Source organism: Asterias rubens, chromosome 7 (assembly GCF_902459465.1).
Source record: "Asterias rubens chromosome 7, eAstRub1.3, whole genome shotgun sequence".
Classification (NCBI taxonomy): Eukaryota; Metazoa; Echinodermata; class Asteroidea; order Forcipulatida; family Asteriidae; genus Asterias; species Asterias rubens.
Window position 1 is genome coordinate 579,952 of NC_047068.1, and position 15,344 is coordinate 595,295.

The 15,344-nt window shown below is 39.3% G+C and overlaps 2 protein-coding genes across 2 annotated transcripts; one reads left to right on the forward strand and one right to left on the reverse strand.

The window, feature by feature from the left end:
- The first annotated feature begins 32 nt into the window (after positions 1–32).
- On the forward strand, positions 33–8,129 carry LOC117292475 (target of rapamycin complex subunit lst8-like). Its single transcript, XM_033774523.1, has 8 exons — positions 33–262; positions 1,571–1,622; positions 2,984–3,146; positions 4,236–4,311; positions 4,612–4,686; positions 5,235–5,437; positions 6,613–6,755; positions 7,733–8,129. The coding sequence occupies exons 1-8, from the start codon at positions 137–139 to the stop codon at positions 7,849–7,851; spliced, it is 957 nt and encodes a 318-aa protein (XP_033630414.1). The 5' UTR covers positions 33–136; the 3' UTR covers positions 7,852–8,129.
- Positions 8,130–10,268: 2,139 nt separating this feature from the next.
- Positions 10,269–15,001, reverse strand: LOC117292243 (intraflagellar transport protein 27 homolog). Its single transcript, XM_033774226.1, has 7 exons — positions 14,847–15,001; positions 14,192–14,271; positions 13,660–13,719; positions 13,158–13,217; positions 12,896–13,010; positions 12,372–12,481; positions 10,269–10,489 (listed from the first exon to the last, which is right to left on the reverse strand). The coding sequence occupies exons 1-7, from the start codon at positions 14,899–14,901 to the stop codon at positions 10,388–10,390; spliced, it is 582 nt and encodes a 193-aa protein (XP_033630117.1). The 5' UTR covers positions 14,902–15,001; the 3' UTR covers positions 10,269–10,387.
- Positions 15,002–15,344: the final 343 nt, after the last annotated feature.

Here is a 15,344-nt window from a genome sequence, read left to right on the forward strand (position 1 = left end):
CAGATCAATAGCGCCACCAATAGGCAGATTTTGGCAAGTCGGCTCTTGGGGATGTACACACCACACATTAATTAATTAGCAGTCCTGAAGAAAGTTGATGTTTTTTCCCCCAATTTCTATGCCTTACTAGTCCCAGATGGCCAATCTAAACGAAGGAGGCGATCGTCAGGTGATCCTAGCAACTGCTGGATATGACCACACGATCCGATTTTGGCAAGCACACACAGGAATTTGTCACAGAACAGTTCAACATCAAGACTCTGTATCCTTCATTCAGTATTTATTTTTCTGATTTTACTAAATTTATTTTAATTCAATTTAGAATTAGATTAGAATAATGTTTTGGGTTAGATCTTTCTAGTTTTATTTATTACTAGTTATGATTGTAAATGTAATTGAATACATATGTCCTTAAATACTCTTGCGGTAATCGATATGGGGTGTCGTGGCAGAGCGGATAAGACCAAAGAGCACCGAACTCGACTTACTCAAGCTCTGGGCCCAATTTCATAGAGCTGCTAAGCACAAAAATTTGCTAAGCATTAAATTTCTTCCTTGATAAAAACAGGATAACCAGCCAAATTTCCACGTGATTTTCAGATAAGCAAACAACAGCTGAATACCAGTAACAAGCAATATGCAACAAATGGAAATTTAGTCGATAATCCTGTTTTTTGAAGGAAGAAATTTCATGCTAAGTAAATTTTGGTGCTTAACAGCTCTATGAAATTGGGCCCTGGTGTTTCTGTTCAGCAGGGTGTTGGTTCGAATCCCGTTCTTGCCACTTGTGTCCCTGACCTGAGCAAGACACTTTAATTGCTTCTCTCCACCCAGGGGTAGATGGGTACCTGTGAGGGCAGAGATGGTTCTTGTGGTTGGTGTAATATTAATAGCTTAGTGCACTACATATTTGGCGGCACAGGCTGTATACTCCCCAGGGAGCTGAGATGGTTTAAGGAATGAAAATGGTCCATTGATCAGGGTAATAATGTTGGAAGCGCTTTGAGACATGGTGTATAAAGCGCTAAATAAAAACCAAATACTATTATTATTATTATTATTATTATTATTATTATTATTATTATTATTATTATTATTATTATTATTATTATTATTATTATTATTATTATTATTATTATTATTATTATTATTATTATTATTATTATTATTATTATTATTATTATTATTATTATTATTTTTATTATGCTTAAATATTAGGATTCTCCTCCACAAAGAAAATTAATTGTTAGATTTTTACTATATGAAAAGTAACTTCTTTTCCTATTTAATTTAACAGACTTAAATCAATACACAAGATATTGCCTATCAGTTCCAACTGCCATGCGATCACACAATGAAATCACATTTTAAGGCATATTTTGCTTGTTAAGTTTTATCTCGACTCGAGTTGTTGTGGACTTATGGAATGGTGGAGTTGTCATAAAAAGCTGTTGAGTCATATGGAGGAAGGATGGTTGAGCTACGTTATGCTGTAGGGGTGCAACTGCAACCTCAGCTAACCTCAAAGACAAAGAAGCCACGTTTTCTTTAACTTTCTTACCTTTCACAGCAAGTGAACTGTTTAGAAATTACACCGGATAGACATCTTCTTGCTGCAGCGGGTAAGAAATAATTATCAGATTATCAACTGTTTGATTCAGGGAATCAATGTGTGGTGAAGAGGTTTTCAACTAGTGGTTTAATCCCAACGAGGCCTGGTTCTTGATAATTTTACCGAGACGAAGTCAAGGTAAATTATCAAGAACCAGGCCTCGGCGTGTTTAAACCACTAGTTCAAAACCGATTCAACACACTTTGATTCCCATTCATAAATACCTTTTCTGTCAAAAACATCAACACTTTTTGGTCAAAAAGAAAAGTAAAAATAAATGCAAAAATTATAATATTGTTCAATGATTTCTTTCAACACAACACCCCTCCAGCTATGAAATGGTAAGGCCCAGTCAAGGCCCTCGGGTAAACAACTCCTTATAAGGGAATGCTGTGCGCGTCGCACGTATCGCGTGATGTGGCACAACTGTTTCAGCCGTTGCTCTCGACCAATAGGAATGAAGAAACTGTCTTATAAGCACAGGTGCAAACTTGCGTGTCACGCCCATGTTTCAACACATTTTACTGGTCATAAACAAAGGTTTATACACACCCACGTGACGCGCTCTCCACCAATAGGAATAGCGAAACTGTCTGAGGTATTATGAATGATAGATAAACCATGCCAGCCTGGTGAATGCATTCTACAGGGTAGTTGTGACAATTAAAACTGTCAATCCTCCCGGCGACCGTCGGGAGGATGGAGGGTTACGATCATCGCAACTAAACAGGGTTATTTTCGTGCTTAGCTTTGCCACCATATACAACTCACCCATGTAGTGGAATGGTTTAAAATTGTATCAGTTTGCAGGAAAGTTTTGACTGAGGATTATGAGGGTTAAGGGCTCCTCTCTTTTATGAGGGAAATTTAATTTATACTGGAAAATTTCACAACACAGATGCAGTGACCAGTGGGCATGGAGGCAATTGCCCTTTACTTGTGTAAAAAACAGGTCTACTTCCGTCTCCTGACGATGACTAGAGCAAGCTAGTCGAAACTTTGAGACCAACCCAATAACTGACTCCCCGATAGTACAGTTAATTACGATCATATAAGCTAAAGTAGTAGTCCCAGCCTATTTCTATACCATCTGCCGGGGTAATAGTTAATAAGCAGGACAGTTCTTTGCAGAACTGAGAAGTCTCCCGAACACCCTAAAAATCTACTCTGCGATAGTAGAATTAAGCAAGACAGTTCTCTAAGAACAAACTCTGCCTGGCAAGTAGATACACACATGTTGTTACCACAAACCAAATATATATTGATACCTCACCATGCAATGCCTCAAATCCTATATACTTTTATGTCGTTTACAGTTCAAAGCTTGTGCCGAAACTTAAATCAGTTTCTATGCATCTCTTTCCTCGACAGGTTACCAGCACATTCGCATGTATGATATCAATTCCAACGATGCGTCACCAGTGATCAACTACGAGGGCATCTCAAGGAATATAACAGCCGTGGGTTTCCAAGAGGATGGCAAGTGGATGTACACAGGAGGGGAAGACTGCACGGCTAAGATATGGGACCTCAGGTAGGGTCAGAAATACAAACATGAAATAAAACCTGATTCATTGTGTTTTGTTCATCAAGGCCAGGAATACACCGTTCCATAAGGCTCCGCCCACGGCGCCATGTGAGCAAGAACTCGTAACCCTCTCCAATGCCACTCTGCACAACTCTGCTGCGCGCGCCAAGCATACGCGCACGCATGTCAGACTTTATTTGTCAGACCTTTGGTTGCACAATGGGTTGTGATTGGTCAATACGCAATGGAGCGGAGCTTAATGGATGGGTCAATTACATTGAGGTCATGGCCATAATTGTTACCCTGGGCTTGGCCTTAGTGCCCCGTGTAAAGTTCACCGTACTTATTAGATTTTGCCTCACCTTCTCAAAGATGAATTCCAGGCCTGTTTATTCATAATGATTGTGTAGGGAAACAGGTACTGAAAAACATCAGTCTATGATAAGTAATAATAACAATAACCGTATTTATAACGCGCTTTTTGCTAAAGGATACAAAGCGCCAGGTATTTTTACTGCAAGGTGAGTGGGACAAAGTTTTGAATTATGAGACCTAATCCTTAGCACCATGTAATGGTTTACAAGGTGCTGTGGCGCAATATGCTGCCAATGTAAGGCTTTATGTTCTTGAAGGTTGTTGTCTTATTGTTAAAGCAGTGGACACTATTGGTAATTACTCAAAATATTTATCAGCATAAAACCTTACTTGGTGACGAGTAATGGGGAGAGGTTGATAGTATAGTACATTGTGAGAAACGGCTCCCTCTGAAGTGACGTAGTTTTCGAGAAAGAAGTAATTTTCAACGAATTTGATTTCGAGACCTCAAGTTTAGAATGTGAGGTCTTGAAATCAAGCATCTGAAAGCACACAACTACGTGCGACAAGGGTGTTTTTTTTCTTTCATTAATATCCCGCATCTTCGACTACCGATTGAGCTCACATTTTCACAGGTTTGTTATTTTATGCATATGTTGAGATACACCAACTGTGAAGACTGGTCTTTGACAATTACCAATAGTGTCCAGTGTCTTTAAGTATAGCGGGGAATGCTAATGTTCTTTATTGCTTTGCATCCAAATTAATTGTTTTCCTCAGAATGAGAAACCTACAGTGTCAGAAGATTTTCCAAGTCAATGCTCCAGTGAACTGCGCCTGTCTGCACCCAAATCAGGTAATCTTTTGCTAGGTGTTCAGAGCAATGCTTGGTACATTATCTTGTTTTTATAATTTAGTTTTGAAGGTGGATTGGCAACGAAAACCTTAACTTAAAAATCAACAACCAGTAATGGGAGACTCTTGAACGCTAGGTGGCAGCAGACCTACCAGGTAAATGTCCATTGTTTACGTTGTTCTGAGCATGCGCACACTACCGAGAACAATGGATTTAACCTGGTAAGTCTGCTGTAACCAAGCCTCCCAAAAGTCTCCCATAGCATCTTATTTTAACCTTGCATTATTTGTTTGTCAACAGGGAGAACTCGTTGTTGGAGACCAGAGTGGCACAGTTCACATATGGGACCTGAGGAGTGGACACAATGAGCAACTGGTAAGTGCTTGTCCCCTCATCCTACAGTCACAGAGTGCAGGCCTGAAACGTCGTTGATTGCCTCATAGTGGCAATAGACTGATCCATTAGGCTCCGCCCACAACGCACGTGTGTGCAAGAACACGTGAGCCTCTCCAATGCCTTTCTGCACAACTCTGCCGCGCGCGCAAAGCATACAAGCACACATGTCTACCTTGATTTGTCAGACCTTCGTTTCGTTGTGATTGGTCAATACGCAATGGGGCGGAGCTTAATGGATCGATCTATTAAGATGATTGCCTCCATGACCCCTTGTCAATGTCTTCAGGCCCTTGAAATGCTCCAGTAGAAAATTAAAATTTCCTCAAGGGAGAGCAATTTCCTTTTCCCAAGTAAAACATTTCTTGGTGCCCTTCCTTGCTCTTTCAAAAACGATGCGAACGGACCTGAGAGTGTACACATTTCAATTGAAGATGCCACTTGTAGTTTTGAGCAGACTCCTAAAGCCTCTACCTTCATTTCCCCATGTGCTATAGTTTCATATTTTCTGGTCTTGTTTACGCTTTAAGGTTCCGGAACCAGACTCCTCCATCCAGCACATATGCATCGACTCGGAGGCGACCCACATGGCGGCCATCAACAACAAGGGAAACTGCTACATCTGGAGGGTGTCGCCGGGTACCACTGACCCCATCTCACAGCTCATACCCAAGACCAAGATCCCCGCCCACAAGAAGTTTGGGCTTAAATGCAAATTCAGCCCGGACTGCACGTAAGTACTTGCAAAATAATTCAGCCATGTACTTCTAAATTTAAAGAGAGCTTAAGACCTGGGTCCAATTTCATAGAGCTGCTAAGCACAAAAATAGCATGAAATTTCTTCCTTGATAAAAACATGATAACCAACCAAATTTCCATTGGTTGCATATTGTTTGTTACTGGTATTCAGCTGTTGTTTGCTTATCCTGAAAATCATGTTGAATTTTAGTTGGTAATCCTATTTTTATCAAGGAAGAAATTTAATGCCAAGCAAATTTTTGTGCTTAGCAGCTCTATGAAATTGGGCACAGTTGCTTTTCATTGTTTTCAGTATGACCTCCACTCATATGCCCAGGGATCGATTTCAAATTTGTGCTTTGAAGCATTTTAGTCTTAAAGGCAGTGGACACTATTGGTAATTGTCAAAGAACAGCCTTCACAGTTGGTGTATCTCAACATATGCATAAAATAACAAACCTGTGAAAATTTGAGCTAAATCGGTCATCAAACTTGCGAGATAATAAATGAAAGAAGAAAACACCCTTGTCACACGAAGTTGTGTGCGTTTAGATGGTTGATTTCGTGACCTCAAGTTCTAAACTTGAGGTCTCGAAATCAAATTCGTGGAAAATTACTTCTTTCTCCAAAACTTATGGCACTTCAGAGGGAGCTGTTTCTCACAATGTTTTATACCACCAACCTCTCCCCATTACTTGTCACCAAGAAAGGTTTTATGCTAATAATTATTTTGAGTAATTACCAATAGTGTCCACTGCCTTTAAAAGACTCGTAGTTGAGTTGCCAGAGTGATTTGTATTGTGACGTTAAACTTTGCTTAGCAATTATTAGATATATGATTTGAGGCATTGCATGGTGAGGTATCAATATATATTTGGTTTGCGGTAACAGGACAGTTCTTTTCAGAACTGAGAAGTCTCCCGAACATCCGTTAAATCTACTACGCGATAGTAGAATAAAGCAAGACAGTTCTCTAAGAACAAACTCTACTTGGCAAGTAGATAAATACACGGTGTTCCTGCAAACCAAATATATTATTATTAGATGGAATTGCACTTGAGACCACAACGCCCTGGGAGTAGGAGGCGCGATTCAAAACTCAAGTAAATACATGTATAAACACGTTTGTGAAATACCAGTTTTCTTTACTTCTCATTTCAAATGTGGTAGGCTTCTTGCCACAACAGCAGCAGACCAAACGGTGAAGGTCTGGAAGACGTCTGACTTCACGTTAGTCACAACGCTGACGGATCCCGTCCAACGCTGGGTCTGGGATTGTGCTTTCTCATCAGATTCTCTCTACATTGTCACAGGTTTGTTTTCCTTTTCTTAAGATGTTTAAAGGCACTGTTAAATACATTTTGTAATTGTCAAAGACCAGTATTCTCACTTGGTGTATCCCTTTTAACGTGTCTTGCGAAAAGTAGAAATAAGTAGGTACTTCATCGGAGCCTTCCAATTTGAATTATTTTTATGATTGGCATTTTTTTTAAAGGCATTTTTTTAAAAGGCATTTGGTAGGCGCTTTTAATTATTGTTTGAGAGCACCTTACACTATAATCACCCCTGTTCCATGGGCATTAAAGGAACACGTTCCCTTGGATCGGTTGAGTTGGTCTTTGAAAAGCGTTTGTAACTGTTTGTTATAAAATGCATATGATTAGAAAGATATTTTAAAAGCAGAATATAATGATCCACACAAGTATCACTCGAAATTGCATGGTTTTCCTTTTACCTCGTCGACTAACATGGTCGGCCATTTATGGGAGTCAAAATTGTGACTCCCATAAATGGCCGACCATGTTTACTCCTGGGTAAAGGGAAGCAACTATAGTTAGATGTAATGACCGTGATTTGAACCCACAATGTGATAGCTCAGCCACAAGGACTTCAGTTCAAAGCTCAACCATGACACGCTCCACTGCCTTTGAAACCCCCCTGACAAACAATAATAATCTGCTTAAACAAAAATATTAAAAAAACGATAGTTTGAATTCATCAAACTATGCTAAATGTATGTTATTTTTTACAATAATGAAGTATGCTAATAACATTCACGCATGTGTACAGACCCTATTGGTTTGCAAACGCCATAGAGCTGTGCACTAAGCAGACGAGCAAACGCGTCTGCGTCACGCAGCCATAAGCCGTGTACAAAACAGCGCGATGTTTCCTTATTTTTGCCAACCCAAATGTGTGCACGCACTATGTGCAATTAACATATTTCATGGAAAGGGTCTATTGAGTTGAGCGTCAACTTTACCTCTTTTTTTTCTCGGTCTATCAACAGCCTCCTCCGACCACACAGCACGATTATGGAACCTTGAGCAGTCAGAGGTGAAGAGGGAGTTCAATGGACATCAAAAAGCCATCACAGCGTTAGCGTTCTCGGACGGAGTCACAGTTTGAAGATAATGTACCTCTCAATTATTATTTTTGTTATCTGGGCTTGAAATAATTGCTTGACCACCAGCAAAACAGAAGGACTTTGAGCCCCCAAATGTGCCACAAATTTTTGTCACTCTGATGGGATGGAATGGAGCTGGAACTTACACAATCACATAGATTATTGGCATGCTGTGGTCGAGCCATTAAGTGCACCGCATTCGAGTTTTGGTGTTTTTGATCGTCAGAGTCTTGGCACTTGTGTCCTCAACCAGTGTAGACCGTATTGAATAACCCCTTTGCTGCTATGAAAGTCGCCATCTTGTAGGGCAAACCGTATGCGCGTCTAAACGCGTACATCAAAGAAACATGCAGCATTCCCCGTTTGATTTCTATGGCACAAGCACGCACACACACACCCACACGCTCAGTTGCCATATTGTAGGGCAAATATTTGAACGGTGACGTCATGTTCAATAGTCTATTGCTTCGTCCTTCAAATGGGACGTAAAGCTGGCGGTCTTGTGTTTTGTGCAATGCAGTTCCACTTATCACTATTAAGAGAAGGGTTTGCCCTGGTGTTTCTGGCAGTGGCTACTGAATGCATTGCCGCACCTTGTTTACCCTTATTAAGTGCTGCATAAATCGGTCTCATAATTCAGCCAAATTTTAAAAACACGTCTTAAAATGTTTCTGTTTGTTTAAGCACTTTGAACAGCTTTATGGTAGTAAGCAGATACATACGCTATATCGGCTATAATTTTTTGTTAGCAGTGTAACACTTTACATCATTCTCAGTTCCTTTATGTGAAAATATAAACATTTCACAACTCTGATTACATTTTAAAGGTTTCTGTTTTGTAATAATAAGGATAGTGTACAAATGTATATGAATTAAAAGAACCATGAGAACATGATTGATATAAATAAAAAGGACTGACAAAGTAGAATCATGTTTTACATTTCATAATGTTTAATTCAAGTTTCTGGCATCCTACAAATTGAACTATGAAATAATTTTTTTTTTCTTATCCCAAATACAAATACCCCCTGCAGACCTAAGGAGCAACTGTTGTGGCCAATAGACTCTTGCCATGAAGTATGTAAATTGCACATAGCGCATGCGCACTAACATTGTGGTTGGCAAAAAAAAAGGAAACATCGCGCTGCTTTCTACACGGCTAATGGCTGCGTGATGCAAACACGTTTGCGCGTCTGGTTAGTGCACAACTCTAAGGCGTTTGCCAACCAATAGGGTATGTACGCATGCGTGAATGTAATTAGCATATTTCATGGGAAGGGTCCAACATTAAGCCTAACAGTATGAGATTTTATTCTACAAGAGGCCCATCAATTGGTAACAGACATACAAGGTAATTTGCCATTGTTTCCGTAGTTCTGAACATATCTGAGAACAATGGATTTACCTGGTATGTCTGCTGCCACCTAGTGTCGCAAAAAGTCTCACATTATGTACAGCTAAATATGTGTAGGCCATAGAGTTATGTATAAGAACTAGAGGGCACACTGATGTTGCTTGCACAAACGCGACGGGACCGCAAGGAGACACGCGCGCCATTCTGTACGCGCGTTAAAAAAGTACACATTGGGATTTGTGTTCATTGAACGCTATACGCGATGCTGTTTTGTCAACCCACAAAATGGTCGCACAACTACACGCGCGGCGATGCTGTTTTGTCAACTTAGAAAATGGCCGCCTGCGTGCATGCCGAGGCCGCGTATATAGGCCAGTTCTTATATATGTATGGTGTAGGCATAGGAAAATAAAGGCATGACAAATAGAAATCAAGCAAACTTAAGTTTTACTTGTTTCACACCATGTAAATTTTGATAACGCACAACCTCAGAAACACTTCTAATTGCAAAATCGTCTATTTACAGTCTTGCAAGCCAATTCATACTACACGGATAAAGTTTAAGTTCATAAAGAGAAAAGGCCAAACTGTACAAATATTTCACAATATACACATTTTATACTTTGTACAAAAATGGATAAAATTACATTTTTATAAGTGCTCTAGTTTTCACACCAAAGATAAAAGATCTTTTTGCACATGACTTCATTTGAGTAGGGTGCCCTCCGCTAGATGTTGAGTTGCAAACTTCACGTCAAAATATGCCTTAAAGACACTGGATACTGTAGGTAATTGTCACTTCGTGTATCTCAACATATACATAAAATAACAAACCTGTGAAAATTTGAGCTCAATTGGTTGTCGAAGTTGCAAGATAATAATGAAAGAAAATACATCCTTGTCACACGAAGTTGTGTGCTTTCAGATACTTGATTTTGGGACCTCAAAATCTCATACTGAGGTCTCGAAATCAAATTTGTGGAAAATTACTTCTTTCTCGAGAACTACATTCCTTCAGCAGGAGTCGTTTCTCACAATGTTTTATACTATCAACCTCTCCCCATTACTCGTTACCAAGTAAGGTGTCATGCTAATAATTATTTTCAGTAATAACCACTAGTGTCCACTGCCTTTAAAGGAAGCGAGAGCACTTCTGCAGTTTATTCTCAACTCACAGATTGCCGTCACCCAGAGATGGCTTCAGTCATTGCGACTTTCTCCTGATATTTCTTGTAGAAAGCATTTGCCAAATAGTAGAAAGGAGCCTCTATGTTCTCTTGCTCTTTCTGCAAAAAGATAAATGTAAAGCGACATCATAATAATAATAATAATTTGGGGGGCTAATCGTCCATACTCGCAGCTAGAGCTGAATTGCGAAGGACGCGGCTACAGCGTGTTCGAGAAGCAGGCATGCAAGGACGCATTCAGCTGCCAGCCACATCAACCCATTATGACCACGGAGCACAGCCAAGATCGAAAGTGTTTGATTTTTTTTCTGAGGGAGGAAAACCGGATAGTCTGGAAAACCCTCGTGGCACAGCAGAGAACCAACGCACAACTCAACTCACATATGGCACCGACCGGGAATCGAACCGGGGTCACCTTGGTGAGAGGCAAGCGCTTTACGCACAAGTCAACCGTGCCACCCAATTTTAGACTCTAAACCAAACTACCTGTAAATTTTTCTGGTGCAGTCACCGGAGTGTGGGTTTGAATCCCGGTCGTGACACTAGTGTCCTTGAGCAAGATACTTTACTATAAATGCTTCTCTTCACCCAGGGGCATAAATGGGTACCTGCGAGGGTAGAGGTTGACATTGTGTATGAAAAAGCCAGGTGCTTACCTTACAGGCAGCTCAGGGCTGTATACTCCCCAGGGAGCTGAGAAACATTGAAAGGGATGTTATTGGCCCTATGACCAGGGCACTAATGTTAAGCGCATTGATACGGTTAACGTGTAATGCACTATATAACAATTTTTTTATTTTTTATTATTGTCCGCAATGTTGTTTTTGATTTTATGTTTTTAGACTTAGTAGCCTTGCTAGTACCTCAAATGAATGCGAAAAGGAGTTTGAACATCAAATATAAGGCGGGAGTAGAGCACATTTTGTCTTGAGTGAACTGTTTGTATTGTACTTTTTATGTCAATTTCGCTACTTTTGCTGGGTTTAAACCCACGCCCCCTGCATTCTACAGCAGATGCTTTTATTAACTACTACAGTACGACACCCGAACTACCAACATTGGATTCTGAAAATCGGGAAGATTTTACTTTGAAGCCACTTTCATTTCGGGCTAGGAGATCTTGACTAATGGACGATTATCAGGTATTTGTATGAATATTATTATGCATTTATGTACACAATATCTCATTGACTTATTGTCAATCAAAGAACCTGTCAGAAATCTGCGTTCCTGTTCCCACACTTCACTTATTCACATTCGGGGGGATCGTGCCTTTTCTATCGCAGCACCAAGGATGTGGAATCATCTTCCTGAGAACATCAGGCAATCTACTTCATTAGCAAACTTCAAAACTTTGCTTTACAAATCTCATCTTTTTTCGAAGGCCTACTGTACCGCGCTATGAGCAACGACTGTTGGATTAGCGCCTTATAAATTTAACGATTGATTGATTGATTGATTGATTGATTGATAAAATCAGATTTCTAGTGAAATAGTTTTAAAGACAGTGGACACTATTGGTAATTGTCAAAGACTAGCCTTCACAGTTGGTGTATCTCAACATATGCATAAAATAACAAACCTGTACAAATTTGAGCTCAATCGGTCATAGAACTTGCGAGACAATAATGAAAGAAAAAAACACCCTTGTCACACGAAGTTGTGTGGGTTTACATGGTTGATTTCGAGACCTCAAGTTCTAAACTTAAGGTCTCGAAATCAAATTCGTGAAAAATTACCTCTTTCTCAAAAACTATTACACTTCAGAGGGAGCCGTTTCTCACAATGTTTTATACCATCAACCTCTCCCCATTACTCGTCACCAAGAAAGGTTTTGTGCTCATAATTATTTTGAGTAATTACCAAAAGTGTCCACTGCCTTTAAACACAAATATACTTAAAAGTCTAGATTTCTGCTTGCAGCTCACACATTCTAAATGCGTTAATCTGTCTTGGGCATTGTCCTGTAGGGAATACTTACGGCGGAACATTCAAAGTATTCCACTTCCAAGCTTGCAGCTGCTTTCTGTGCCATGCTCTCTGTGACTGTTCTTCTGGTGGCCAGATCGGTCTTGTTCCCGATCAGAACAGCTGAAAATTTATATCAAAGAATTATTTCAAAATAAATGGTGCGACATCAGAAAAAAAAGGTTTCTTATTTTGTTTTCACAAGCCCCCCCCAAGAGAATGCTTGTATTGTAGAATTTCAATCGCTGCGTATCTATAATAGTCCCTTTGAAACTTATTTCAATTCAGCATTCCCATGCAAGTTTTGAGAAATCATTGGGAGAACCCGTGTTTAAGAGAGAAATTTTGCTTCGGTATATTTACTTCGATGACCACTATTTTGGGAGAAACAACCATCAAATACCCCTCCCCGCCTTCCCCAGCGCTCCGTTTGAAATCTTGACTTTTGAGATAAAAAGGTTACCAGAATAACATGTTAACTTCTTCAAGCCCTTATGTTTTTTATGTTTTTTTTTAATTTTCAATTTACACACATACCCTGAATTGCACGTCCTGCCTTAGACTTGACTCTTTCCAACCACTTGGTACAACTGGAAAAAGACTTCTCATTGGTCACATCAAACATGACCACAGCCAATGATGGGCCATCCCACTGTCAAAATCAAAAAACAAATCAAAATCATAATTAGTTGATAAGTTCTTCTTTGCAGCCAAATAAAATTAAAATAAAAAGTGCTTTGGTCTAAATTTGGGGGAGGGGAGGGGAAAGGAACAACAAAAACAATATGTTATAACTTACCATCTGCTGAACATAATCTGAAAACAATTCTTTACCAGCCGAGTCATAGATGTACAACTCCTGAAAAAAAAGGGAAAGAAACATTATTGATTAGGGGGATGTTTTCTGTTGAGCACTATGAAATATCTTTGAAGAGTTTCTTAGCAGGAAATAGGGACAACCGAAGACATAGTCTTAGCCAGAGGGGTGTCTGGGTGCCTTTTGGACACCCTGTTTTATGTATCATTTGTATTGTTTACATGCAAACAAACTGTAAATGAACAATTTGGACACCCACTTTTTTAATTTACACTTTTTTAATTAAAACCTTGACTGAAGGTGCGACCAATGGGAAATTTTGGAACACTAGGTAGCAGCAGACTTACCAGGTAAATGTCTATTGTTTACATAGCTCTGAGCATGCGCACATTACCAAGAACAATGGATATGGATTTTACTTGGTAAGTCTGCCGCCACCTAGTGTCCCAAACGTTCCCCATTGTCTTGAGAGCAGACAACTTACCACGCTGTTGCTGGAATCAGGAATTGTGACACTCTTGACACACAGCTCCACTCCAACTGTCTGCAAAAAAGGGGGGAAAAGTGTCTAAAATTAGTCATTTATTCCCCTTTTAAAATTGATTTCATCCCTCTTCACTTATTTTAATTGTATTTCATTACATTAATTAATTGTTGTATAAACTGTCAGCAGTAAATTATTCATGTTGTGTTTACTTCGTACTTATTTAATATTTTGTCAGTTTGATAATGCAACCTACACACCCATTGTCAACTTTACCAATGAATCCATTTACCAATCCATAGAGTGCTGTGGTCGAATGGTCAATCTAGCACCTGATCTAGCACACCAAATTAAGTATGTTGTGGCTGAGTCATCACAATGTGGGTTCGAATCTTGGTCCAGGACAGTTGACCTTGAGCGAGACACTTTTATTTCAATTGCTCACTAACTTTATGTCCTAACTTATGGGTCCTGCCTGAGTAACGAAGTTGTAATTTTAGCTTTAAAGTTTAACACTAGAGTAAATAATTACCATGGAATAAGCCTTGGGGAAATGTGTGCCATCGCTGTGAAAAACCTGGGTCAAAGCACTCTTGCCAACTGTTGAATCACCTGTAAGTGTAAGTAGCGATTAATAGCAAATTAGATTCGTTAAGCACTGCAAGGTGTTACTGTTAGTGTTAGAACACCCTTAGCTTTCGTCCAAACTTGTGGATTCTGCTGAGTAAACCAACGTAAACATAAACGTAGATTCTGTTTTTAGTTGAAAGAGGGCATCTTTTATGAGTGACAGGCTAATCGTAACCCTCCATTTTAGGGCCTTTGACATTCCTTTGACCTTGTTGTTGGGCACTTTTAGTTTTAGTTTGTACTTATTATAAATATAATAATCATGTTTACAAAAATGACATGCATGCACCTCAACTCAACTCAACTTGAGTTGGGGCACATGCATGTCATTTTTGTCTCAAGTAACTGGACCATTTTATATCACCCGTAGTAGGTTACATTAAATTTATTTTGGTCATTAATGTGTGGAAAAGTGGGGGGAGAGCCCACATAATGACATACAAAACTGCCAAAAAAAATGTAAAGGAAAAATCATATCATAACTGGGTACTAAGATAATTTCCAATGATAAAACATTTTCATTTTTGAACCTTGTTTAACTTTAAAGCTATACTTACCAACAACCACACATTTTGCTCTAAGCACCACGGGCATACTGACATTGATAGGCATCCTCAAGAAATTTAGTATTTACACATTGAATTCAAGTTTACTGTGTAAGAATTTCACGAGTTTCCAATGGAAACGGAACACACATTCCTGAGTACGGGAACCCGAGTGCAGAATGTCATTAATGGTACCCGTCATTTCTTGTTTACACTAGTATCATCGTTTAACGCAATTGGTCGGGAACCACTTATTTATTATATGGAACGCCATGGTTTTTACTTCTAGAAAATAAAATACTTTTTAGAAAGTTTCGGGTTTTGATCTGATGTTTAAAGGAAAAGACAATGAAGGCTTGAATATAAAAGAAGTTACGAAGATTGTCCAGCTTTTATTTGTTTGCTGAAACAGAGCTCTATTCTAGTGATACTTGGAGATTACAATTAATTATTAATAAATGCATTAGATGGCGCTCTATAACTAGTATGGTGCTCTTCTGACAGCTAACT